At 58.4% G+C, this 27,484-nt stretch overlaps 1 protein-coding gene across 10 annotated transcripts in view; it reads right to left on the reverse strand.

Annotated features, from left to right (window-relative positions):
• PLEKHG5 (pleckstrin homology and RhoGEF domain containing G5) overlaps positions 1-27,484 on the reverse strand; it is a 53,631-nt gene that overhangs the window by 3,786 nt on the left and 22,361 nt on the right. For 4 of the 10 annotated variants that reach the window (XM_009183007.3, XM_009182953.3, XM_009183316.4 and 1 more), the window contains exons 2-14: positions 26,395-26,471; positions 6,529-6,658; positions 4,945-5,050; positions 4,476-4,536; positions 4,142-4,233; positions 3,546-3,682; positions 3,087-3,277; positions 2,331-2,534; positions 2,069-2,254; positions 1,607-1,702; positions 827-877; positions 557-706; positions 59-169 (exon numbers count right to left, since the gene is read on the reverse strand). In XM_009183007.3, coding sequence (XP_009181271.2) covers positions 59-169; positions 557-706; positions 827-877; positions 1,607-1,702; positions 2,069-2,254; positions 2,331-2,534; positions 3,087-3,277; positions 3,546-3,682; positions 4,142-4,233; positions 4,476-4,536; positions 4,945-5,050; positions 6,529-6,658; positions 26,395-26,471 — 1,592 coding nt within the window. Of the gene's footprint in view, positions 1-58; positions 170-556; positions 707-826; positions 878-1,606; positions 1,703-2,068; positions 2,255-2,330; positions 2,535-3,086; positions 3,278-3,545; positions 3,683-4,141; positions 4,234-4,475; positions 4,537-4,944; positions 5,051-6,528; positions 6,659-11,823; positions 12,396-14,872; positions 15,014-20,002; positions 22,150-26,394; positions 26,472-27,217; positions 27,331-27,484 lie in introns of those variants that run through there. The other 6 variants (XM_009183044.2, XM_009183412.2, XM_009183102.2 and 3 more) reach the window with 5 other exon arrangements.

Consider the following 27,484-nt stretch of genomic DNA (forward strand, 5'->3'; position numbering starts at 1 on the left):
TTGCCCCGCCCAGGGTCCCGTCCTCCTGCGCCCCCGCCCACGGCGCGCACGCTCTCACCGTGATGTAGGCCCGGAAGAGGTCGTTGTCGCGCAGCAGACCGCGCATGTACTCCATGCAGCCCTCCTCCTCCATGCAGTAGCGGATGTAGGGCTTGAAGAGCGAGCCGAACTGGCCCGGGGCAGAACAACCACGGCGCCGGTTACCGCGCGCTCCCTGCGGGCCGGCCCGCACCAGGCTCTGCGCAAGCGCTTCCTTAGGGCACTTGGGCGACCACCCCAAGGGGGCGGCAAGCTTATGATCCCTGTTTCCAGATGAGGAAACTGAGCCTCAGCCAAAGAGATCACTCGCGGCCAGGAAGCAGGGGTAGATGGCCAGGTGGGTGCTCAAACTCGGGCGACCGCCTGGTAATTCCTCACCCTTGGCCACAGGAGGTCAAGTGCGGTCACGGGCCCGGGGAAGGTTGGGGATGCTGGGCAGATCGGATCGGGCCGTGGAGCCTTTTCAGCGCCCCAGCCCTACCTTAGTGCCCCTGCCTGCGCCAGGCCCCGCCCGTACCATCTTGAAGCCTTTGAGGAAGTCCCCGGGCTGCAGCAGCGCCCGTGTAAGCCGCGCCTTCTCCAGCACTGGCGCCATCACGCCGGCCCACAGCCTGCGGTGCAGCTGCGCGATCTCCGGGATGTTGCTGAACAGACGCTCCGCCTCCACCTGGGCGCCGCGGGAGGTGCGGTTGGCCACGCCCCTCCGCCAGGTTAGCCCCGCCCCACGTCCAGGTCCCGCCCTCCTTCCCGGTACCTCACCCGCCGCCGCCCCCGGGCCCCAGCGCACCTCACACAGCAGCCCTGATTCTTGCAGGTTCAGGAGGCAGCACAGGAACAGCTGTGGGGTCAGGGGATGGTGTGGCTGGGGTCGGGAGGTTGTCTCAGCCCTAAGGCCCCACCCAGCCTCAGGCTCCCCAGCCACTCCTTCCCCTTCCCCTTTCCAGGAGGCCCCACAGCAGCCAGGGATACAGAGGCTGTACCCTTTGGCCTTCGCACCTGGGAAGTCCAGACCCTGAGGAAAGACCCAGCCTTCAACAGCCCTCCCGGGGTCACGCTGCCCTGGTCCCTCCTGGAGGGAAGCTCCAGGGAGACTGGCCTTGCAGCCACGCCTGGAATTCCCTTCTCCACCTCTGCCCTGGCTCAGCCTCCATATTTCACCTCTGAGGGTGCTTCCTCCCTCCAGGAGCTCCAAGCCCAGGGCAGGTGCTCCCATTCCTGAGCCGAAATCCCTACACTGTCGGCTCACTCTGGCCCGTCCAGGGTGTGGGCTGCTGGGCACCCAGCACACAGCAAGTGTTGGGAAACAGCCACTGAACGAAAGTGAAAGAATGAAGCTGCACCTGTGCTAATTCAGTTGAACCTGGCAAACCTGCCTGAAGCCCCCTCCCAGGTTCCTCTAGGAGCCACCTCCTCCCTGGGCACAGCCCTTGTCTGACTTTCCTGCCCCCACCTCATTGCCAGGCACCTGCTCCTTCTGCAAAGGCTCCCACTCAGCTGAGGGCTGTCAGAAAGAGACCAGAAAGAGGGGGGCAGGGTGACTATGGGGACCAGCGCAGCCCCTACTCACATTGGTGATCACCCGCAGTTTCCTGATGTAGGAGGCCTCCGTGTGCAGCAGCTCCCACACTGCCTCTTGCTGGTGGCACTGCCGCCGAGTCAGCTTCTACAGGGAGGGCAGGACGGGTCAACAAGGAGGCCTGGAGCACCTTCGGGTGGCCAGGGAGGATAAGCAAACTGCACGCAGCTTTCTCATCTTCCCAACGGGGACACGGAGGTCCCAAGAGGAGCAGGGTCACCCTTGATACCATGTGAATAATCACAGTCAAGACACCCAAGATCTGGGCCCTCCTCTGCCATTGAAACAGCCAAGCAGCACACCATTTTCATCCAGCCTCTGTCTCCAAAGTGGGCTCATAATAACAGTGGCCTCTTCGGGGCATCCCATGGAACATCTCATCACTAGATCCTCCTCCCAAGGGCTGTCCTCCTTTTGGGACAAGGAGGGAGCAGCACTGTGGCCCGCACTCACCTCATGCCCATCAATGAGCTCCCGCCAGCTGTCCTCCAGCCTCAGGCAGGCATTGTCCTCATCCTCGTCCTCATCATCCTCCTCCCAGGAGTCATGGTCGAAGCGCAGCCTCTGGGGCAGCCTAGGCAGCCCGAAGAGGCTGTAGGTGTGCAGCTTGCCCTCCAGCTGCTCCATCTTGTCTACCTCCTGGGAGGATACCCTGGTCAGGGTCAGCGGTCACGGCCAGCCAGCTGCCTGACCCTGGGCAGATGGGGCCACATACCCGGCCAAAGGCACTGGTGCTGGGGCCTGAGCTGAAAAAGCCGCTGAAGCGACTGGCCGCCCGGTTCTTCCAGCTGTCGCCGCTGCTGGTGCTGCCACTGCTGCCACTGGGCAAAGAGCAGCTAGAGGGCGTGGGGGGCTCCTGCCCAGGGATGCTCGCCTCCCCCAGGAACTCCGACATGTTCTTACGGCGGCGGCCAGGGGCCTGACCAGGGAGGGGTGGTCAGGGCCGGGACCCCCTGCCAGCCCCCATGGCCCCACCCCAAGGTGGGTTTCCAGGGCCTCAGGCCAGCCTGGGATGGAGGAGGGTCTCTGCATCTCTACCCTGGGGTGTCCCCTCTCCTGGGACCCAGACACGTCTGGAGACTGGAAGGTCCAGATACAGATACGCCCAGACTATCAGCCCCAAGTCCCCCAGCTTCAAGCATGAAGCGCAGAGTTACACACACTCAGATGCACTCTGGAACACAGCTCTGGGCGGTCTGTAGCCCCGGGCACTTCTCTCACGCACACATGCACACACAGGTTCCCTGACCCGCTGGCACTAGAAGAGTCTCAGATACAAGCCCTCACCTTGCGCTAGGTCCAGAGAGAGAGGGTCCCTTACTCTCACAGCCAGCCCCACTTTCCAGAAGGAGCAATTAAATCCCCAAGAGGGGGAAGTGAGAGACCCAGGGTGACTGCCTCTGAGGAGGCGCTGTGGGTCCAGCCTGGGGCCCTTCCCACCCCCTCCCCTGACACACCCCCCCCTCCTCACTAAGATGTCCAGGCTCTCCCGGCGGCTCTGAGGGTCCACACGCTCCAGGGCAGGGGGTGCAGTCCCAGCTGGCCGCAGGATTGGCAGACTCAGGGACTTGGAGTCCTTCACGCCCTGCTCCACCTTGCCCTCATCTCCAGGCTTGGCTGGGGCCGCATGTGGGGGCCACGAGAGATCCTCAGTACCCAGGTCTGGTGGAGGAGGGGGCCCCAGTCCTCTCTCCCTGAAGGATCCACACCAAGGCCTGCCTGCCCTCCCCCTACAGCCTACAGCCGTGCCCTGCCAGCCCTCCCCCCGACCCCGCCTCTCCCCCCAGCAAGCAGCACCCAGCAGAGACACCTGTATGGTAATGAGGCTGCTCAGGCCCACAGCCAATGGGAACCTGAGCCTGGGAAGGTGCCCATCTCCAGGAGGCTCCGCCATCCCCAGCGGCCCCATTTGGCCCAGGCTGCTGCTCACCTTTGACACGAAGATAGTGTCCCCCGAACCTGTAGGCCTCGAAGGAGAGGGACAGGGGTGTGTTGGACTGGTCCAGGTAGATGTCCACTTTGCCCAGCGCGATGCCCTTCCTTTCAAATACAGGCAGCAGCACCTCCCTGCCCCCAGGACAGGAGGCGTGTGCGTTAGAACAAGGCGGCCAGTCGCTTCAGCTTGGGCCCTGCCCCCACGAGCCCCTGCCCCACCCACAGCCCTAGCTGCCCCCACCTTCCCAACGGAAAAGGGAAGCCCGTGTGGGATCACACGCAGGTCCACAGACACCTGCCCGCAGAGGTCCTCACACAGGCGCATCTGCACACCATGGCAGACCTGTCACACGCCTGCCCACACGCAGGCCTGGCTCCTGCATACATGATTAAAACGCACAAGTACACAGACCCTGCCACACTCCCTCACAGTGGCGTGCACACCCACACAGGTCTGCCCACGCAGGGATGTGCTCGCTTACGGGCCACCACACAGACACACAGGTCACACCTGCAGAGACCCGGAACCTGCGACATGGGGCCACCCCTGCTCCCAGTCCCACTTCCATCCTGAGCGCCCCCAAGCCCTACCCCAGCGACTTCTTCTTCATGGCTGGGACGATCTCCGTCTCGATATCCACATTCAGGTCAAATTTCAGGGTGAAGCACTCCTTGCTGGGGTCCTGAGAGAATGGGGCGGGGCGGGGGGGAGCTGTGAGCTTCTCCTCCCCATCCTCCTCCCCACCCTCCCCACCCTCCGGTCTGGGATGGGAACCCCAGCAAGAAAGGGAACCCCAGCGATCTCCCAGGCCTCTGCAGCCTGGGATGCAGACCTCCCCACCCCAGTCCCGGAGAGAGGCCCAGGCTCAGGGAAGGGCGCAGGTTGTCGGGAGCTCCCATGTGCCGTCCCGGGGATACTCCTCACATCAGTGTGTCTCCTCCTTGCTTTCTTCTTGGAGAGTTTCAGGCCTGTGCTCTTCCGGTCCCTGCAGGGAAGCAGGGAGGGCAGAGGCTGCAGGTGTGGGTGGCCCTCACCAGCGTGGGCGGCGAGTGGGCCTGTGGCTTCCCCACCCCTCGCTCACCCCAGGTGACAGGTAACCCGCGTGGATTCAACCCTGCCAGGCCCGAATGGGGCTGTGCGCCCTCTGGTGGCCAACATGGGAGTCACACCGAACGGTACCTGGTCTGGTGTGGGCCAGGATCCCAAGCGCCCTGGACGCTGGCCCAGGCTGGGTGGCCTCTTCCTGTAGTCAGGACAGCCACAGGGGTGGGGAGAGGTCTGCCCGTCAGCCTTACTCGGAGAGGGCACCAAAGCATCTGGTCCTGAATGTCTGATCTGAGACCCAGCCTTGGGGCCCCCCAGGTATCTCTCTGCCCACTCACCCCTCACCTACCCTTTGCCATCCGCAGAGCTCTCTTCATCCTCCTCCTCCAAGTCCACCGCGGGGCTGGTGCGTGGCGGGCATGACCGGGTGGACACGTTCCGGGCAAGGACAGAGCCTTGGGAGAAAGCGGGAGGGGGTTGTGCCTCTCCGCCCCTCCTTAGCCTGCAGCATGGCCGCCTCCAGAGGGACCACAGTGTTACCCTGGAACCCCCAGATGAAAGGTAGCGAGGGCCCTTCAGTTCTGTGAGGAGAGGGGCTCAGCCAATGTTTTTTGTTTTGAGACAGGGTCTCACTCTGTCACCCAGGCTGGAGTGCAGTGGCGTGATCTCAGCTCACTGCAATCCCCGCCTCCTGAGTTCAAGAGATTCTCGTGCTTCAGCCTCCCGAGTAGCTGGGATTACAGGTGTGCACCACCATGCCCAGCTCATTTTTTTTGTATTTTTGGTAGTGACAGGGTTTCAACATGTTGGCCAGACTGACCTCAAACTCCTGACCTCAAGTGATCTACCCACCTCAGCCTCCCAAAGTGCTGGGGTTACAGGTGTGAGCCCCCTCACGTGGCCTCAATCACTGCTATCTATCCCCACAGACCCAAAAGGACACAAAGGCCCTGGGATAATACCCATGGTAAAGCTCCACCCCAAAAGCAAACCCACCTGTGGCCTCAATTTACCCTTGTATAAAATAAGGATAAGGAAGTCCTGCCTCTGGGGCTGTTAGGGAAGGGACCAAAGTCCATGGGTCTTTCTTCCGGGCCTCCCCTCCCCCATGCTGTGACCACACCTGAATTCCCAAGGGGCCCTGGCAGAGGGAGAGAATCCTTTTGTTTGTTTATTGTTTTTTAAGACAGGGTCTCCCTCCATCGCTCAGGCTGGAGTGCAGTGGCACGATCATGGCTCACTGGAGCCTCCATTGTCTGGGTTCAAGCAATCCTTCTGCCTCAGCCTCCAAGTAGCTGGGACCACAAGCGGGTGCCACCACACCTGGCTAATTTTTGTATTTTTTGTATTCCAGACATGAGCCACCGTGCCCAACCAGAAGAATCCTTTTGTTCCTCTGATCAGCTGGGAAAGGACACAGGGGTTGGCATTTCTCACCAGACCTGGGTGCCTGCAAGCCAGCCCTCCAGAGGCAGTTGACGGTGGGCCTGAGCTGGGTCCCTGCTCAGCAAGAGGAATTTCTTATTTCCTGCTACAAGTGCCTCCTGATCTGACCACCCCACTCCACACTGCCTCTGCTAGGCCCACAGCCTGGCTTGGAGGACTTGTCCAGAAGTCCCCTGCCCTGAGGACAGGCAGAACTAGAAAGAAAGGGGCCTTCTCTGTGTGGGCCACAGGCCAGGGGCAGGAGCAGCTGCGGGAGGTGAGAGCCAGTGAGAACACAGCACCAGATAGAGAAAGGCCTGCCTCTGGAAGGGTCATGGACTTTTTCTCTTGCTAAAAAACATTTGGAACAAAAGGAACCGTGACATACTCGGGTTTCATTATGTACAGTCAACTTGTCCTTAGGATGCCCTAGCATGGTTCCAACGGTTACTGAAACACTGCCACAGGAGCTCCGGGGGCCCGAGCTGTGGCTCCCGCCTGTGCTCACCTTGTGGGGGAAGGTCGAAGCGGACATGCCCATCATAATGCATGGCGCTGTGGAACTTGCTGTCACAGGCCTCGCAGAGGTTGAGGGGTCCCCGGCGGTGCAGCTGCTGGCAGTCGGCGTGGTGACATACCTGGGGTGGGGACAGAAGACTTCAGGAGGTCCACGAGCTCCACCACATCCCCCGACCCCGGCTCAGGGCTGCAGGGACTTAGAATAAACCGCCCTGCTCCAACCTGGGCCACCTCTCCCTAATGGATCCATCCCTCGATCCAGGGTGAGGGGACACCCCCCAGCAGTCCCCCGTCTCCCACATCATCAAGTTTCCCCTCTGCTGGATCATTCCCCCATGGGCACACTAACACGTGGTTATTTTGTCTCCAGCTTTTTTTTTTTTGAGACAGAGTCTCGTTCTGTCACCCAGACTGGAGTGCAGTGGCTTGATCTCGGCTCACTGCAACCTCTGCCTCCCGGGTTCACGCAATTCTCCTGCCTCAGCCTCCCCAGTAGCTGGGATTACAGGCACATCCCCCCCCGCCCGTCTAAATTTTTTTTTTTTTTTTTTTTTTTTTTTTTTTGAGACGGAGTCTCAAAAACGCCATTCTCCTGCCTCAGCCTCCCGAGTAGCTGGGACTATAGGCGCCCGCCACCTCGCCCGGCTAGTTTTTTGTATTTTTTTTTTTTTTTTTTTTTAGTAGAGATGGGGTTTCACCATGTTAGCCAGGATGGTCTCGATCTCCTGACCTCGTGATCCATGTGTCTCAGCCTCCCAAAGTGCTGGGATTACAGGCTTGAGCCACCGCGCCCGGCCTAATTTTTTTGTATTTCTAGTAGAGACAGGGTTTCACTGTGTTCGCCAGGATAGTCTGGATCTCCTGACCTCGTGATCCGCCCGCCTCAGCCTCCCAAAGTGCTGGGATTACAGGTGTGAGCCACCGTGCCCGGCCATTTTTTTGTATTTTTAGTAGAGACGGGGTTTCACTATGTTGGCCAGAGTGGTCTTGAACTCCTGACCTCGTGATCTGCCTGCCTCGGCCTCCCAAAGTGCTGGGATTACAGGCGTGAGCCACCGCGCCCGGCTTCTCCATCTTTTTTTTCCTTTCTTTGAGACAGGGAGTGCAGTGGCACAATCATGGCTCACTGCAGCCTTGACTTCCCAGACTCACATGATCCTCTAGCCTCAGCCTCCCGAGTAGCTTGGACTAGAAGCACGCACCACCACAGGCTAGTTTTTGTATTTTTTGTAGAGACAAGGTTTCACTATGTTGCCCAGGCTGGTCTCAAACTCCTGGCCTCAAGTGATCCACCCACCTTGGCCTCCCAAAATGCTGGCATTACAGGCATGAGCTGCCACGCCCAGCCTTATTTCTTCATTTTACAGAGGCCTCACCTCACCCTCCAGCTTAGGCTGACTTTCTTTCTTTCCCTTCACAGCTAAACTCTGTAAACAGGTATCAGTATTCACGACTTCCTAGTTCTCTCCTCCCACTCTCTTTATTTTTCCCAAGTTTTATTTTAAAATATTTCTTTTCATTTTTTTAAATTTTTTTTGAGAAGGGATCTTGCTCTGTTGCCCAGGCTGGAGGGCAATGGCGCGATCTCGGCTCACTGCAACCTCCGCCTCCCAGGTTCAAGCGATTCTCCTGCCTCAGCCTCCTGAGTAGCTGGGATTACAGGCGCGCACCACCACACCAGACTAATTTTTGTATTTTTAGTAGAGACAGAGTTTCACCATGTTGGCCGGGCTGGTATCGAACTCCTGGTCTCAGGTGATCCGCCTGCCTCAGCCTCCCAAAGTGCTGGGATTGATTACAAGCATGAGCCACCGCGCCCAGACTTGTTTTAAAATATTTCAAACCTACCAAAAACTGTAAGAATAGCACACGCCCTCTGGACTCCCCAGTTGTTGGTATCTGCCACATCCACTTTCTCTCCCATTCTCTTCTCAGCAACCCCCTCCCCTGGGGCAGAAACCATGGTGCTGCTAAGACCAAAGACACTCTTCCTACAAAACCCCATAGAATTGTCGCATTTGAGAAACTGAACCTTGATATAGAGTCTATATTGACATTTTCCCAAGTATCTAAACAATGTTCTTACAGATATACTTCCTCATATAGGAACTAATCAAGGTTCACACGTGGCATTTGGTTATGTTTATCCTTTAAGAATGAATTCTGGCCAGATGAGGTGGCTTATGCCTGTAATCCCAGCACTTGAGGAGGCCGAGGTGGGCGGATCGCTTGAAGTCAGGAGTTCAAGACCAGCCTGGCCAACATAGCGAAACCCCGTCTCTACCAAAAATACAAAAAATTAGCCAAGCATGGTGGTGCATGCCCATAGTCCCAGCTGCTTGGGAGGCTGAGGCAGGAGAATCACTTGAACCCGAAAGACGGAGGTTGCAGTGAACCAAGATCGGACCACCATACTCCAGACTCTTTACTTGTTTTTTTGTGGTCTTCTGTTTTTTTGTTTTCACTCTGTCACCCAGGCTGGAGTGCAGTGGCACGATCTTGGCTCACTGCAAGCTCCTCCTCCTGGGTTCATGCCATTCTCCTGCCTCAGCCTCCCGAGTAGCTGGGACTACAGGTGCCCGCCACCACACCCGGCTAATTTTTTGTATTTTCAGTAGAGACAGAATTTCACCGTGTTAGCCAGGATGGTCTCGATCTCCTGACCTCGTGATCTGCCCGCCTTGGCCTCCCAAAGTGCTGGGATTACAGGCGTGAGCCACCGCACCCGGCCTTGTTTTTTGTGGTCTTTTATTACATTGCCTTTTTTTTTTTTCTTCAAGACAGGGTCTCAATCTGTAGCCCAGGCTGGAGTACAGTGGCATGATCACAGCTCACTGCAACCTCAACCTCCTGGACTCAAGTAATCGTCCTGCCTCAGCCTCCTTAGTAGCTGGGACTCCTAGGTGCATGCCACTACGCCCAACTAATTTTTTATTTTCAGTAGAGACAGGGTCTCACTCTGTTGCCCAGGCTAGTCTTGAACTCCTGGGCTCAAGCAATCTGCCTGCCTTGACCTCCCAAAGAGCTGGGATTATAGGCATGAGCCAACATGCCTGGCCGACCGTGACATTTTTTAAGCCTTTGAGCCAGGAGCCTTGCACAGAGCTCCTCAATGTGGATCCGTCTGGTGGTCCTCAGAAAGTTTCAAACTGAGCGTTCAGGCAGGGACACCACAGAGCTGACTGTGTGTTCTTGCTATTCGCCTGTAATGCTGGATCCTCTGGGGACCTCTATACCTTGTAGAGTCCCTTTTTCACCTGTAATTAATAAGTAATCTGTGGTGTGGCACTTTGAGATGTCTTGTTCCCCAGTAATCTCACTCAATTGCTTGAGGTCAGGAGTTCAAGACCAGCCTGGCTAACATGACAAAACCCCATCTCTACTAAAAATATAAAAAATTGCCAGGTACAGTGGCTCATGCCTGTAATCCTAGCGCTTTGGGAGGCTGAGGCAGGCAGATTGCCTGCACTCAGGGGGTTTGATAGCAGCCTGGGCAACACGGTGAAACCCCGTCTCTACTAAAATACAAATAAGTTGGCCATGGCAGCATGCGCCTATAGTCCCAGCTACTCGGGAGACTGAGGCAGGAGAGTTGCTTGAACCTGGGGGCAGAGGTTGCAGTGAGCCGAGATCACACCACTGCACTCCAGCCTGAGTGACAAAACGAGACTCTGTCTCCAAAAAAAAAAAAACAAAAACAAAAAAAAAACAAAAAATTAGCCAGGCATGGTGATGCGAGCCTGTAGTCCTAAGAGCTTTAGCATACATGGATGATATTTGATTCTTCTGATGGCTGCAATGTGGGGGATTTCCTTTTTTTTTTTTTTTGAGACAGGGTCTCCCTCTGTCACCCAGTCTGGAGTGCAGTGCCACAATCTTGCCTCACTGCAACCTCCACCTCCTGGGTTCAAGTGATTCTCCTGCCTCACCCTTCCACGTAACTGGGACTACAGGCATGCACCACCACACCCAGCTAATTTTTAGTAGAGACAGGGTTTTGCCATGTTGCCCAGGTTGGTCTCGAACTCCTGGGCTCGACTGATCCACCCACCTCAGCCTCCCAAAGGGCTGGAATTAGTGTTGGGATTACAGGTGTGAGCCACCATGCTGGCTTGGGATCACTCTTGACACTCTCTGTTACACCTCCATCTGGTCAGCCCAAAAATTCCGCTGGCTCCACCTTTAGTATCTGTGGCCTCAACCCAGCCACAGCTCATAAGCGTGCCACTGCCCAGCCACCTCTTAGCTGGATGACAACAATGGCCTCAAAACTAGCCTCACTGCTACCCCCATCCCCCACAATATGTCATCCATGGGCAGCTAGAGTGGGTCCTGTTCAAAGAGGAGTCCCACTGTATCTACTCAAAACCCTCCAGGGGTTCCCATCTCACTCTGAATAAAAGCTGAAAGGGGCCAGGCGCAGTGGCTATGCCTGTAATCCCAGCACTTTGGGAGGCCGAGGCAGGCGGATTACTTGAGGTCAGGAGCTCGAGACCAACCTGACAAACATGGAAGAAACCCCGTCTCTACTACAAATACAAAATTAGCTGGGCATGGTGGTGCATGCCTGTAATCCCAGCTACTTGGGAGGCTAAGGCAGGAGAATTGCTTGAATATGGGAGGCAGAGATTGCAGTGAGCCGAGACTGTGCCATCGCACTCCAGACTGCAGTGAAACTCCGTCTCAAAAAAAAAAGGCCGGGCGCAGTGGCTCATGCCTGTAATCCCAGCACTTTGGAAGGCCAAGGCAGGTGGATCACAAGGTCAGGAGATCAAGACCATCCTGGCTAACACAGTGAAACCCCATCTCTACTAAAAATACAAAAACTTAGCCGGGCATGGTGACACACGCCTGTAGTCCCAGTTACTCAGGAGGCTGAGGCAGGAGAATGGCTTGAACCGGGGAGACAGAGGTTGCAGTGAGCTGAGATTGCACCATTGCACTCCAGCCTGGGCTACAGAGAAAGACACCATCTTATAAAAACAAACAAACAAACAAAAAAGCCAAAAGGGTTAAGGTTAGGGTTTTCAGTCTTTTATGACATTGACTTTTTTTTTAGGGTTAAGGCCACCCCATTCAGGGACCTCCTGTCCTGCTCTTCCATCCTGGCTCACTCCCCTTACCCACTGGCCTCCTGGTCATTCCAGGACACACTCCTTCAGGGCAGTTCCCACCTCTGAGTTGTGACATCTGCCAGTCCCTGGCCTGAGATGCTTTTCCCCAGATATTGAAATGCACGGCTCCCTGCCTTCCCTCCCCTCCTGCGAGCTTCCCCCTAAGTCACCTTCTCATCCTCCTCATTCACCCTCCACGCTCCTTTCCTGTCCTCAGCACTTTCCAGCACCTGACAGGTCACATCTTCCACCCTGCTGCCTCCACACCTGGTCACATCCGCAAGGACAGAAATGTTACTCTCTGATTCAGCGCCTGACCTCCAGTCCCAGCTGCTCCATAAACACTTGTTTAATTTATGAATTCAGGCAGGAGAGAGGCGCTGAAGAGTTTCTGGCTGGTGAAAGCCCAATGAGAGGTTTCCGAGATAGGCATGGTGAGGACAGCAGAGAAAATGAGACGGCAGGAGGGAGGAGAAGGCCGGGAAGAGTCTGAGCGTGTTTTTAATGTGGTCATCATGTGTCTGGAGCTGCACTGGGGGCGTTACATGTGTATCTCATCCCATAAGATAGGGGCTGTTATTGTCCCTATTTCACACAAGAGGAAAGTAAAACTCAGAGAGGTGAAATGACTTGTCTAAGGTCACACAGCCAGTGGAGCTAGGACTTGAAGCCAGCGTGTGTGGGGCTCTGGATCCCAGATTATTTATTTATTTATTTATGTTTTTTGAGATAGAGTCTCGCTCTGTCGCCCATGCTGGAGAGCAGTGGCACAATCTTGGCTCATTGCAACCTCCGCCTCCCGGGTTCAAACAATTCTCCTGCCTCAGCCTCCCAAGTAACTGGGACTGCAGGCACCGTCACCACACCTACCTAATTTTTGGATTTTTAGTAGAGACGGTGCTTCACCATGTTGGTCAGGCTGGTCTTGAACTCCTGACCTCAGGTGATCCACCCACCTCGGTCTCCCAAGGTGCTGGGATCACAGGCGTGAGCCACTGCACCCAGCCTGGATTCCAGATTTTAACCACATTCGCACCCTCTCGTGGGTGTCTTAGGAGGGAGACGCTGGCCTCAGGCCGGCTGGGATTACAGGGACAGGAGAAAATCAATCTCAGTTTGATGCAAGCCCTATCAGTTCTTGTGTCCCCTGTGTCTCCATCTGACAAGAAAGGGGACAGGCAGTCAGCAGGTGGCACTCCAAGCACGCCCGCATGCTCAGGGAGGGGCTGATCTGCATGGAGCTGGGCCCCGGGCAGGTGGCTGGGGACAGGATGACCCAGATTCCTGAAGGCAGCCTTGAGTGCCAGGTGCCCCCACTTCCACACCCTTTAGGAGTGATCTTCAGCTGTGCTGGTGGGGCTTGAAGTGAGGGTCACGGGATTGATCCCTCAACCCCTGCAGCTCTTTCTGGTTTCTGTATTAATCTACTGTAAAAGAAAGACTCCAGCCCGGGCAACCCAGTGAGATCCTGTCTCTACAAAAAACAAACAAAATTAGCTGGCTGTGGTAATACTCTCCTGTAGTCCCAGCTACTTGGGAGGCCGAGGCGGGAAGATTGCTTGAGCCCAGGAGATGGAGGCTGCAGTGAGCCATGATCACATTGCTGCACTCCAGTCTGGGCGACAGAGTGAGACCCTGTCTCAGAAAAAATTTTAAAAACTACAGAAACCATTAAGCTATCCTCAGCCAGGGCTCCTCGTATGCCCTCACCCTGAATCCACAGAGCACTGCTGAAAGAAACATCAGGCTTTGCAGCTTCTGGGAGCCCAAGCTTTGGGTGTCTCCTCATGAGAATGATCTGCCCCACCTTGTCCCCTCGTCCTGGGAGCCACAGCCCTCTGGCCCTCTGTGCCCAGCCTGCCTGGCAGAGGCTCCTGACTCTAATCCCTTCCGGGCCTCCTGAGATTTCCTAGTGCCAGCTGGGGCTGCAGACCTGCCCGTGACCCAAGCCCTGGCCCCACCGCAGGTAGGGGGTGACATGGCAGGAGCCGTGCTAGGGTGAAGGAGATCTGGGGGGGTCTCTGGGACCCTTCCAGTCCAACTCTGATTCTGTGCCACAATCTTGTTTTTCAATCAGTCCAATACACAGACAGCAGATTTTATACCCTGATTCACTCCTTATAGAAGAGTCAGTATTCAACAAATATGGACTGAGCCCTATGATGCACCCCACCCTGGATCCCTTGAAAGACTCGAGATCAGTTTCGCTGCTGTGATGGTCTGGATGCCCACTACCATCACTGAGGCTGCTGGACTCCTCCGGCTGCTGCCAGGAGCTGGTGCCCAGGCCCGGCGGACCTCATCTGCTTCCCTCCTCTCAGGGGCACTAGGGGCACAGGATCTGAACCAGGTGGTTTCTGACTTCATCGAGCAGATCTGATTGAGGATGAAGTTCTGGAAGCCCCCCCCGGAGAACCATGAGCCCAGTTGAGAAGCTGGGGTGGGCAGAGACCCCTGGTGCAGTTTCTGCTACCCATCCTGCCTCACACCCCACTCCCAAACCCCAGAGTCTCCCCAGCTCCCTCCAGGGGCAGGACTTCCCCAGCACTAGGGCAGAACGGCCCCTTCTTGAAGCCAGACTCCAGCCCCTTCTCTCAGACCCAACTGCCCCTCCCTAACCTGCCTGCCCACCATGTCCTGCCTCTGTCCTGCAGGAGGGACGCCAGGGTCCGGGAGGAATGTTCCCAGGTCTCAACCCAAGGGAGGAGAGAGCCCACCCATGGGAACAGCCAGCTCCCACCCCCTTCTAACTCCAGGCAGCCAGAATAACAGAGGGGGGCGCTTTGGGGAACACACACGTGTGAGGACGGGGACAGACAGCCAGGCGTCCACCCTCACACAGGGGCTGGGGCGAGAGGCAAAAGGAGAAACAGAGGCCTCGGCGGTAGGAGGAGGCTGTGGGCAGGGCCAGGGCAGAGGAAGGAAGGGAGAGGGGTGGCCCAGCACGGGGCCCGGGACCCACAGGTGTGTCCGGAGCTGGCCCCAGACACAAAGGGCCAAGGATTGGCGGGTACATCTCAGCCGGCGGGGACACACCCCGGAGTCCGAGGTCCCCGTCCCCAGGGTGCAGCTGCCCAGGTAGGGGGCTTGGCTGCCATGGGCCACATCCTTCCCCTGGGGGTCGAGGGCACCCCCGTCCTGGCCTCCTGCGCAGGGCTGGGCGGCTGCAGGCGAGAACCCGGCACCCAGCCCCGTTCCCTACCCGTCCCGGCCCCGTACCTGGCCTTCACTGTCGCGGGCACGACCCCCGGCCCAGGAGGGCTCCGAGTCCCGGGAGAGCAACGCCGGGCCCGGCCTGCAGGCCGCTAGGCGTCCGGAGACAGCGGGTCCTGTCCCCATGGCGGCCAGAGGAAGCCGCGGTCTGCGCCGCCCGCCGGACAAAGCGCGGAGCCCCGCTTCCTGCCATTGTGCGGCCGCGCCCGCCCCCGCTGAGCGCGGGGACCCCGGGGAGGGCCGGGCCCGGAACAGCCCCCAGCCCCCCAGGAAGGCGGACACCTCCCTCCCGCCCGGGCCCTCGCCACCCAGCCCCGGGGATCCCCGCCTCCCTGCCCGGGAACCCCCACACCCCCGCCTCCGCCCGCCCCGGCGACCCACACACCCGCGCCTCCGCCCAACCTGCGGTACCCCTGCCTCCAGCCTCTGCCCAGACCCGGTGACCCCACACCCCCACTTCCGCCCGGCCCGGGGACCCCCACATCCCCGCCTCTACCCAGCCTCCGGGACCCCCACGTTCCCACCTCTGCCTGGCCTGGGAGACCCCTACCTCTGCGCCTCTTCTCTTCTCTGACTCCCTCCTCAATGCCAGTGCCAGGCTCAGAGGGCTCCTCAGAACTTGCTCTTTCCCCTGGGGAGCTCCTTGAATGCTGGAGGCAGGGGGCGCTGGTGACAGCCCCCACAACCGTGGAGACTGTGGAGCCCCTCCCCTGGGCGACCCGACCCCTGCCCAGCCCTGGGGCGCCCACCCTGCTGTGGTCCCCACCTCACCCTCAGCGCCAACACCAACGGTCCCTTCTAGCCAGAAGGGTACCTTCCCTCCTCCCTTCCTCCTGGAGACCCCACCCCCACCTCAGAGCCTCAGCCCAGGGGACCCCTTCTTCCTCCCAGCAAGGGAGCTCTTAGGATACAGGCACAAGAAGGGGTAGGCCAGGATGGGTGACATTCCCCTCAGGGTCCTTGGTCCGGCTCTCCATCTAGCCCCAGGGACACCTCTCTCTGCTCCAACACTAGTTTTGAGCCCCAGTCACACACCCCAACGTCACAACAGGAGCTCGTCTCAGTCCCTCCCATCATCCTGGAGACCCCTTCCTGAGAGCCTGAGCCCCAGTACACCCTCCCACACCGACTGCTCACTGCCCAGGTATGGCAGAGGCCAAGTGCCAAAGGCTGATGTCCTCTGGAAAGTGCAGTGGGCAGAAGGCGGACTGCTCCGAGAGGCTGTCCTTGGCAATCCCTGGGAGTTGGGTGAGGTGGAGGCATCAGGAAACCCTGGCGACCCACATGGCACAGCAGCCCAGGTCCCTGCGGCTCTAGGCCAGGTCCCCACCGCCAGGGGGCACTCAGCAAAGCCTGAGAGGGTGCAAACCCCTGGACTTTGGTGCTGGAGTCATCACTACACAGCTGTCAAAGTGCTTTTACACTGATTCCCAGGAAGGCAGGGCACACACTATTATCCCCACTCACACGGTGGGGAATAAAGTGACATAAAGAGACAAAAAAGTCCACGGGCAAGACTGAAACCCAGACTGTGGCTCAGGGATTCTGGAATGGCCTCCTTGAGGCACTCCTCAGAACCCATGGGGGTGAGGTGGCCGTGCTGTCTGTCATCAGCCCACTTACCCCTAATAGCTCCTCCTCCACCTGGTTCCATGGGGAAAGAGGGCAGGAAGGGCCAGGGTCCATAAGATGGCTTTGGGAGGGCAGCAGCAGTTTATTAGAGGCTGGGAGACTTCCAGGGCTGTCTCCGCTCCCAAAACCCAGGTCATCCACTGTCTACACCACAGGCACAGTTGTGGGTTTTTTGTTTTTTGTTTTTTTGAGACAGAATCTTGCTCTGTTGCCCAGGCTAGAGTGCAGTGGCATGATCCCAGCTCACTACAACCTCCACCTCCCAGGTTCAAGCAATTCTCCTGCCTCAGCCTCCCGAGTAGCTGGGATTACAGGCACCTGCTGCTACATCCAGCTGATTTTTGTATTTCAGTAGAGACGGGGTTTCGCCATGTTGACCAGGCTGATCACTAACTCCTGATCTCAAGCGATCCACCCCCACCCTGGCCTCCCAAAGTGCTGCGATTCAGGCAAGAGCCATCACACCCAGCCAACAGGCAGAGTTTTGAAAACTAAAACTTTCCATCTTGCTTAGAGTGAAATCCCACCATGGCTGGGCTCCTGCCTCGCTCCCAGCTGGTTCACACAGTGGTCCACCTGCTGGTCTCCCTTCTCTCCCTACAGCTCACCAAGCTCAGGGCCTTCTCCTCTGTACTTTCTGTCTGGAATTCCACATGCCCCCCTCTTCAAACAGCTGGCACCAGGCCCCACCTTAAATGCTACCTCCAAGACATCCCTTTCCCTCCTCTCAAAATAAACCACCCTTACCCTCTCACTCTCAATTCCTTTAAGTTAAATTATTTCCTTCTTAGCGTTTCTTACTACCTGTAATTCATTTCTTTGTTCACTTTCTTATTATCATTCTTCCCTACTAGACTGTCCACTCCAGAGGCCAGAGCCTTGGCTGTCTGGATCTCACTGTGTCCTCGGCACTTAGAACAGTCCTGGTGCACAGTAGGTGCGCTGGTGGGGATGAGATCAGTGAACGGATGAAGGCAGAAGGGCCCTCATGCCATAGAAGGACATGGGGACAGGAAAGGGCTCGGCCAGGATATTCCTTCCTGTGGCCGATGGTCAACAGAACCTTCCCCACTGCCAGACCAAAGGTCTCTTCCTCCTCCTAGTATCCATGACCTTGGGCCTACTGGCCCTGGACAGGTGAGTTCCTACTTCAGACTGGATGGTCTTGCCCCAGACCTCCACCCCCTGCCTGTCCCATAGGCAGATAACTGCATTTCACTGAGCGTTCCCACGTGCCACCCCTGTCCCGGGAGTTCTGGGCAGTGAATCTCATTCACTCTTCTCAAAGACTCTTAGGAGGAGATACTGCTACGATCCCCATTTAACAGATAGAGAAACTAAGGCCTGTGTCAACTGACTTGCCCCAAAGTCTCCAGCTGCTGCTACGAAGGGAAATGGATGCCTCAGGCACAGGGCAGGGGTGGGGCCTGAAGACAGCTGAATGTTGGTTAGGGCTACAGGGCCTTGGAGACTGCCTTCCTGAAGACACGGCAGATCCCAAAGCCAGCTTGCGGGGAGCCCACCGGTGTGGGGTTGCATCAAGTGGAGACCGCCAGGGCTGGGTCAGGGCGGATCACCAGAGGTCACCTGAGTGCCTGGGCCCTGGCCATCCCTGAGTGAGGCTGCTGCCTGGGTACTCGGTGACGGTGGGGGACTGCCCCTTAGGGGCAAGAGTGCAGAGCAGAAAGGAGCCCCCAGCCCCCGTACCAGGGCAGGGGGGTGGGCCTGGGCAGGCTCCTGCATTCCCACCTCCTCACCACAGCAGGGAGCTGAAACTCAGGGGCAGGCCCAAGAAGTCCTGGCCCCCAACTCTCTGAGGAGGGAGCCCCTCCCCAGCCCAGCCCCAGCTCCAGGCTTGTGAGTCAGGGCCGGCTTGTTGAAACTGATACCCAGAAACCAGATGCGGAGGCTGATGAATAATGGAGTCTCCAAGGCAGGACCACCCCCCGCCCAACCCGGCTGTTCTCCCTCAGTACCACCTCCCCCAGCCCCAGACAAGAAGATGGGAAACCAGGGATCCCCCGGGCATCCCTGCCCCACAGCAAGTTGGGGCCCCAGCCTGGTCTGAGTGGGAGAGGGACCTCCCTGTCCAGGAAAGGACGCAGGTCTGGGGCCAGCTCCAGGCTCTGCCGACAGCAGACAGGCCTGGAACCAGGAGTCCGAGCTCTCTGGCTGGAGGGATGTCCTTGCCAGGAGTTCCCACCAGGGCTAAGCTCCCCTGGGAGCCTGCTAGTCCCAAGGCCCCACCCAACACCTTGGAAATCCAGGGGTGGAGACTGCATGCATGGGCAGGCCAGCCAGGGCGGGGTGGCTTTGCCAGGCGGCTCTCTACACTCCACCCGGCCCACCCACCCTCCTTTCCTCTAGGCCCAGGCCTCACCCATCACCCCTTGGGTTCTGAGGCTCATCTGGAGTCAGAGCCCGACCTAAGGCCCTGCCTGTGCTGGGCAGATGGCAGGGAAACAGAAAACCTCTCCCTAGGCTATGCCCGCCGCACAGGCCCTGGAAGCCAGGAAGGCCCCTTCCTCCCCAGGGAGCAGTCCTGGCTGGGATGCCCAAGACTGGGACCCAGTGCTAGAGAGAGAGGGAGGGGCTGCAGTCTGTGAACATCCCCTCCTGCCCAGCCCCTGCAGTTCCCAGCCCCAGACCCCAGCGTGTGTCTTTGGAGCACCTGGACTCCGCAACCCCTGCCCCAGTGCCACTTAGAAGGCTCCTTGGTAGGGAGCAGGGGAAAGAGGGCACCTGCCTGGGCTTCAGAAGACCTGGTCTGGAGCCTACGTACCCCCGCCCTTCCCCCACTGGGCCTCAATCTCCCACCTATGCTAAGAAGGCATTGGCTATTCTCTAGAATTCAGTATCTGGGGATGGCTGCCAGGTCCTAGCCTGTGTCTGGACCCTGGCTAAGGGGCAGGAGAATGGTAAAATACCCCCGAGCTCCCTCAACTTGAAGAGTTACTGAGGAATCTGTAGGAGACCCCTTGGCTTCCATTTCCCAGACTTCCATCAAGGCAGACCAGGGCCTCCCCGGATTCACGGGTCCCCCGCATCCCCACCCCTGAGCGGGTGCCTGGGTCTGCTCAGATGCCCGAGGCGCAGCCTCTGGCGCCCCCTGCCGGCCTCCAGTGGGCTTTTCCGCCTGGGACCGACTCCGGGACTGGCCAAATGGGGAGGGTCGCCCGAGCCTCCCAGCCATGCCTCGCGCCCAGGCCCCTCCAGGATCCTCCTAACCCGCCAATACCCCCCATAGCGGGGCCAGGGTCCCATAGACTCCTCACGGCCATATCTCCGAGCCGACCCGCCCTAGAGACACTGTGATGGGGGCGGGCGCTTGAACCCATTCCACCCTCATGTAAATGGAGATACAGCGGGTGAGGACCCCGTACCCCAGAGGCCTGGCACTATGTGGGACTCTCGACTCCGGGTTCTCTCCATCGGTTTAGGGGGGTCCTGGCGCCCAGTCCCACCCCTCGTCCGGAGCGCAGCTCCCACTTCCCCGCGACTTACCTAGGGACAGGACCAGGGTCTCCTCCCCAGTGTCTGAGGCTTGGGCCGAGACTGCCAAAGCCTCATGGGGCGCGCGGGGAGAGGGGGACGGGAGCCGCGGGAAGAGCTCAGTCGACTCCGCGCCAACTGGGGCGCGGAACGTAGGGGAATTACGGTAGCCGCGCGGGCGCTACCACCTGGATGGGCCGGGATGTACCAACGGCGCCGTCTGGCTGGGACCGGGGAGAGGAGGGGTCCCAGGAAGGGCCCCGCGCCGGACCCAGGGAGGTAGCTGGAAGCCGGGCCGTGGCTTGGGGTAATCCAGGATCCGGGCTCAGGGGAGGGGGTGTGGGGCGTCACTGTCCCCGAGGGGCCAGCCCTTTTCAGATCTCCAAAAAGTTCACAGTCCCTGGTCATTAACTTGGGCTTGAAGATGGGAGCTCGCCCATCCCGGAAGGGGGCTGGGGGGGACCAGGGCCCGCGACAGGAAGCCTCCCCGAGACAGAAAAGCCCTGGGGGACCAGGCAAAGGGACCCGCAGGCCTAGCTCGTCCCGGAATCGCCCCGAGCCAGGCTTGCTTCCGCTCCATTGTAAAAAGCTGGATTCTGATCTGTGGCCTCCGCGGCGCCCCAGAACCAGCCTGCTTTTCTCTGGGTCCCCTCTTTTTTTTTTCTGGCCCAGGTGGCATGGCTGGAAAAGGGTGCCGTTCTAACATTTAGTGGTTCTCAGTTCCCGTCTCCCAGCAGCGGGAGTTTAGAATAACTCTGGGCTCAGGACTGGGAAGGGTGTGGATACAGGGGGCCCACTCGAGGAGGCGGGGTTCAGGTCCACCAGCCTTTTCCGCACTTTCAAGCCTTCTACACTGCCTTCCCCCGATCCCTTCCCAGGCCAAAACCTCCACCCAACCCTTGCGGCTGGGCCTATACTAGGGCAGCTCCCAGCCAGGGCCAGGGATCCCCACATCTTCACCTGCTCCCCCAAAACTACTTAGCCAAAACCCAGGAGTCCCCTTGCATTGTTTCTCTGGGCCCTGCCCCTTTCTTCAGCTGCAGACAGCCCTACCACCTCTCTCTGGTGACGAGTCACCTCCAGAGACGGCCCAAACCTGGCCATTGCCTAGGGCATCCTGGTCTGCCGCTGCTCAACCCCAAAGCATTGCCCAGGAGAATAGGCGATTGCCTCTCCCATTATTCACATCCTGCCCGTCCCTTCTCCATGGGGGCCTCAGGCCCACCCTTTCCTCTCCCTGGTCTTCATCTCACCAACCCTCCCTCCACACACGCACACCCTGACTCATCCCTGCCACCTCACAGGCCATTGTTAAGCTGCAAGGGAACTCTGAAGTCCTCCCATCCAACCGCCGCTCCACACTGCAATCCCCTCTACGCTTCCCTTTCTGTCTCTTCTTGCATATGTCTAGTGATGGGGTGCTCACTACCTCTATTTCAGGGATAGCTCCAGCTGCTGGAAACTCTTTCCTGTAGTGTGCTGAACCCCACCTCCCTGTCAAGGCCCTCAGGAGCTGTGCAGAAAAATTCACCTCTCTTTCCTCTTGAGAGTTCTGAGGAAATGGGAGGCTCTGACAGGCAGGCCTGGTTTGAGTCCTGGTTTTGCCTTGCTTGCCAAGTCATTTTACCTTGCCACTCTGCAGGGCCCTCTCTAGGAAATGGAGATGGGGTAGGCCCCACTGCAACGGGGGAAACAGCCAGATGAGGTTCCTGTGCCAGGCACTCAGGCAGGGCCTGGCACACAGTACATGCTGGATCAATGGTGGCTGCTGGAATCACTACCTCCTACATGATGAACACCCTCACATGTGATGCCCCAGTGTCCCCTGTGGCCCAGGGCCACAAGTGTCCTCAATACCCCCTTGTGACCTGGAGCACCCTGACTAGACCTCGAGCAGTGCCCAGTGGAGCCCAGCAGGGAGCTGGGAAGTCCACACACTGTCCTGTGGCCACCTCGCAGGAGGACAGGGGGAACCCACAATATCATCAGTCTGCCTCGATCTCCCTGCCTTTCTCCGTCTCCCCACACTCACAGCTCCACCTGCCTCGATCTCCCCGCCTTTCTCCATCTCCCCACACTCACAGCTCCAATTGTGTGTAAGAAGCTGCAGCTGGGGCCGGGCGCGGTGGCTCAAGCCTGTAATCCCAGCACTTTGGGAGGCCGAGACGGGTGGATCATGAGGTCAGGAGATCGAGACCATCCTGGCTAACCCCGTGAAACCCCGTCTCTACTAAAAAATAACAAAAAACTAGCCGGGCAATGTGGCGGACGCCTGTAGTCCCAGCTACTCGGGAGGCTGAGGCAGGAGAATGGCGTGCAGCTGGGATGGAGCCTGGGGAGGTCTCAGATCCCAGGGCGGGTACGGAGGGCACACCCAAAGTCTAGAGGTGACTTTGTTACCCCCACTCCCAGGACAGCTTGCATGCCTACACTGTGCTAGGCTCTATGCTAAGCATGTTATATATGAGCCTCTTTTAATCCTCGCTGCAGGATTATTTTCCAGATGAGGAACCTGGGGTTCAGAGAAATGTAGTGACTTCCCCAGGGTCTCACAGCTGGAAAAAAGTAGATTTGATCCTGGAGCTCAGAGGTGTGGACTGCTCTACATATCTTCATCTTGGGGAGGGGCGGTTTCTCTCCTGGGGTCTCCATGATACACAGTCCAGACCCCTCACCTGGACATGCAGGTGCTCCCAGTGCCACCTGCCTCCCCCTCCTCCCGTCCCCTTCTCGCTGTGCCCCCTGGCCTCGCTTGCCCCTTATAGCCCCCAGTGTCCCTCCCCTGCTCACTCAGCTTTCCTCCATCTCAGTACCTCTTTAATCCTCAGGACTCCAGCTGCCTCCTCCAGGAAGCCCATCCTGGTTAGCCCTCCTCCCAGTGGGAACTCCAGGGACAGGAGGTAGGGGACAGATGGCAAATTCATCTCAGAAGCTCCAGCACCCAGGAGAGCCTCAAATAAAACATCAAGGGTGGGCCCAGAAGCTGAAGGGTCCAACCCTGCCTGAAATCGATCCTTTGCCAGGGCAGCCTGGGGGGAAGTTTGGCCAGCCAGGGTCACTTCCCTTCCTTCCTCCCAGCACAGCTAGAATGTCATCTCTAGGAGGGCATCCCCTTTGTTTCCTGGAGATCTCCTGGGCCTAGAACTGGGCCTGGCACCGACAGATGCTCAAAGCTGGTCTGGTAAATGAATAAATGAAGTCATCTCCTTCAAAATGCTAGTCACATCCTGGAGAATAAGAATGCAGCTCTTACCCCGTCTCTACTAAAAATACAAAAAACTTAGCCGGGCGCGGTGGCGGGCGCCTGTAGTCCCAGCTACTCGGGAGGCTGAGGCAGGAGAATGGTGTAAATCCGGGAGGCGGAGCTTGCAGTGAGCCGAGATCAAGACACTGCACTCCAGCCTGGGTGACAGAGCGAGACTCTGTCTCAAAAAAAAAAAAAAAAAAGAATAATGCTCTTCTGAGGGTCTCAAGAGGCTTCACTGAGACAAGCAGAAGGGCCTAACACCCCGTCTGGCATGTAAACATGTTTGGTCAGCAATAATTGTTATTATTATTATTGGGTGTTTTTGGACACAGAGTCTGTGTCTGTTGCCCAGGCTGGAGTGCAATTGCGCGATCTCAGCTCACTGGAAACTCCGCCTCCAGGGTTCAAGCGATTCTCTTGCCTCAGCCTCCTGAGCAGCTGGGATTACAGGCATGTGCCACCATGTCCAGCTAATTATTTTTTATATTTTTGGTAAAGATGGGATTTCACCATGTTGGCCAGACTAGTCTCCAACTCCTGACCTCAAGTGATTCGCCCACCTCAGCCTCCCAAAGTGCTGGGATTACAGGTGTGGGCCACTGTGCCTGGCCTGTTATTTTTGAGACAGGGTCTCGCTCTGTTGCCCAGGCTGGAGTGCAGTGGCACAATCACGGCTCACTGAAGCCTTGATGTACCAGGCTCAAATGATCCTCCCACCTCACCCTCCCCAGTAGCTGGAACTACAGGTGTCCACCACCACACCTGACTAATTTTTGTTGTTGTTTTGTTTTAGACCGAGTCTTGTTCTTGTTGCCCAGGCTGGAGTGCAATGGCACGATCTCAGTTCACTGCAACCTCTGCCTCCCAGATTCAGGCAATTCTCCTGCCTCAGCCTCCCGAGTAGCTGGGATTACAGGTGCCCACCACCACGCTCAGCTAATTTTTGTGTTTATAGTAGAGATGGGGTTTTGCCATGTTGGCCAGGCTGGTCTTGAACTCCTGACCTCAAGCAATGCGCCTGCCTCGGCCTCCCAAAGTGCTGTGATTACAGGTGTGAGCCACCGTGATAGGCCTTTTTAAAAATTTTAGTAGAGAGAGGTCTCCCTGTGTTGCCCAGGTTGGCCTCAAACTCCTGGGCTAAAGCAATACTCCTGCCTCAGCCTCCCACAGTGCTGGGATCGCAGGTACGAGCAACCACGCCCAGCCAGTAGTGGTTATTATTATCATCATCGACAATGTTATTCTTTGTTCCTCTTACCAAATCTGAGTGCCCCTCACCTCCTCTCCACCACTGCCTTTCCCTTCCTGGACTGCCCTTGCCTCTCTTCTGTCTATCCATGTTTTCACATCCATTAAATGCCCCCTCCTCCAGGATGCCCTCCCTGACTGGCCCTCTCTGCCTCTGATAATTCAGGCATTTCTGCCCCTACAGTGAGTCTGTGCCATTTGTCCCAAAGGGGGTCCCAGTGGTGACAGGGCCCAGACTCTCCCTGTGCAGGCTGGATGACCCTCATCAGCTGATGCCAATGTCAGCTGTGCCGAGTTCCAGGCAGGCCAGGGCTGGAGGTGAGGTTTGGAGGCTGCAGAAGGACCACACCCACTCTGAGACCAGCTCTCTTCTCCCACGCCTCACCTCTATGCAGGCTGGGCCCTACCACCCCTGCCCCTGCCTGAGCAGCTTGAGGGCCCACCCTGGGAGCAGCTGCCCAGAGGAGGGGCTAGGACAGTGTGCCTTGTTGCCCTAGCTGCCCCTTCAGGTCAGGCAAAAGCCTCGGGGCTCTGCAGGCCTGTGGCAGGATGTATATTGGGGGGAGCTGAGGCCAATTTGTTGCCAGGAGCCCCCATCTGGGAAAGAGGCAACCAGCCAACACCAGAGTCCAATGCCAGGCACCATCCGTGCCAGCAGATTGTATCTGACATCACACCGCCCCTCTGCCTGGTGACCACGGCAACTGGAGGCCGCCCCCTCCTCGCCCCACCCCACAGCAGTTCTCCATGTTCCCTCACCACGGTCCTCCTGTGCAGAATGAGTGTGTGTGTGTCTGGGTGGAGGTGCGGGAGGGGAGCAGGGGGTGGGGGGTGGCATTTTACATTTCCTGCAGCTGGCAGTGCTGAGACACATGATGGAAGAGAACAGGGGCCCTGGTATGACACAGACCTGGGTACTGGGTTCAAATCCCAGCTCTCCCACTTCCTAGCAGTCTGTCCCTGAGTGAGTCACTTCACCTCTCTGAGCCTCAGTTTCCCCATCTGTAAGTGGGAATAAGGACAGGACCATCTCAGAAGGCCAGAGGGAGGAGTCAGTGAGTCCTGGTGCCTGGGCCAGACACTAAGTTGCGCAGTTACTACTATTGTCACGTAAATGCCTGCTGGGAGGGACAAAACCTGGCTCCAAACCCCGGCTCCATCTCTTATGAGCTGTGGGGCCTTGGCCAAGTCACTGGACCTCTCTGAACCTTGGTATCTTCATCTGGAAAACAGGGTGACGATGCCTTCCCTGCAGAGCTGCGGCAAGCAGTGCATATGGCACAGAAAGCGGGTGGCACCGAGCCCAGCACGTCACAGGCAGAAGCGCCCAGCCAGTACTATTATCTTTCTTCCTGCCCCTTTTCTCCCTGATTTATACTTCATCCCATTCCCAGCTCCTGAGCCCTGGCACTCCAGGATCATCTGGCCCCTTCCTCCTTTTGTCATCCCCAGGGCCATGGTCACACTCACCAAGTCCGAAAGCATCTCAGACCCATGCCCAGGCCTGAAGAGTGGCTGAGTACAACAGGAAGGGTGCCAGCTGGGCACTGGACCAGCACTGTGGGAGACCACTTCCCCTGGCTAAGCCTCAGCTTCCTCATCCGTGGCATAGGGCTACAGCTCCTGTCACCTCCGAATGGCTGCTAGGACCACAGTGCAGCAAAGGGCTTTGGGGTACCCCACCCCCCTGCTCTTGTAGAATTCCCCCGACTCCACTGTTCCTGAGCCGGGGACAGGCCCTCTGCCTCCTAAACCAGATACACTGGGGCCCCACCTACACTCAAACCCAGCCCAGCCAGCCGCAACTGTGCCAGGGCTCTGTGGATAGCTGGTGCTGGAATGGAGAGGGCAATTAGAGCCCCCTGGTCCCTCTACCCCCAAGTGTCCCCAGGCTCTCCAGTCTCCCTACCTTGGACGCCCGCCCCTTGTCCATGCAGGCGGGGTTCTGACAGCGCAGTCCCTTCTTTTCCGCGGGGCTCTGGTCGTCTGCAGGGGAGGAGCAGAGGGCATCAGTCGGCGGGGCACCAGGCTCCCCAGGCCCCAGTGGCCTCCCGACCAGAAGAGGGGTGGGGCGATCTCCTCAGTCCTCCCTTCAAAGGAAGTCAGTGTCCCTTTCTCTTTTAAATGCCAACTTATCTGCACGGGAATCTGTTTGCAGAGCCCTTTTCTCCTGCAGTCCCCAGGGAAATTATCCAGATTCCACGGGGAGAAAACATTTTTGGAAATACGCTGCTCTCTCCCTCTGTCCCTCTAGTCTGGGGGACAAGTAGGGGAGTGCTCAGTGACCTTTTGGGGCCCCAGACTTCCCAGGGGGTCCCGGCAGGGCTGCTGGGGGGAAGGGGCTCCAGGGTCCCAGATCCCTGCGAACTCTAGGCCCTGCATCGCTCCCTTTAGAGACAGAGGAGCCCCCGAAGGTCTGGGGCTACCCCCATTCCTCGAGACTCATCTTTGACCCTGAATTTGGCCCCCTCCAAGCTGCCTCTCTTCCTGGGGGCTGGAGTGCACCGTGGTGGGGGCAGAGCCGCCCAGCCAGAGAGAGGCGAGGGGAGGGAGGAGAAGCGGGGTGCTGCCGAGGCAGGCCCCGACTTGGGGGCCGAGTTTGGGTCCGAGCGGCCCGAAGCCCGGTCGGCGCCCACCCCTTGCCTGAAGTGGGCCCTCCCCGGAGGAGGTCAGGAGCCGACCCGGCCCCCAGGCTCCCGCCCCGCGCCCCCGGGGCCCCTGCCCGCACTCACCCATGGAGCAGGCCCCGGGCCGCGCGGGGGGCGGGCGGCGGGCGGCGGGCGGCGGGCGGGGGCGCCGGGGACGCCGGGGACTGGGAGGCCGCAGAGCCGCCGCCGCCGGACCCTCGCACAGGAGGCGGGCGGGGCAGGTGGGCGGGGAGGAACCGCGGCGGCCCCGCCTCGGGGGGCGGGGGACGGGAGAGCTGCCGGGCCTCGGCGCCGATGGTGTCACCCCTCCCTCCCCGGCTCCCCAGCCCCTGCGCGCTGCGGTCCGGAGGC

Source organism: Papio anubis, chromosome 1 (assembly GCF_008728515.1).
Source record: "Papio anubis isolate 15944 chromosome 1, Panubis1.0, whole genome shotgun sequence".
Taxonomy (NCBI): Eukaryota; Metazoa; Chordata; class Mammalia; order Primates; family Cercopithecidae; genus Papio; species Papio anubis.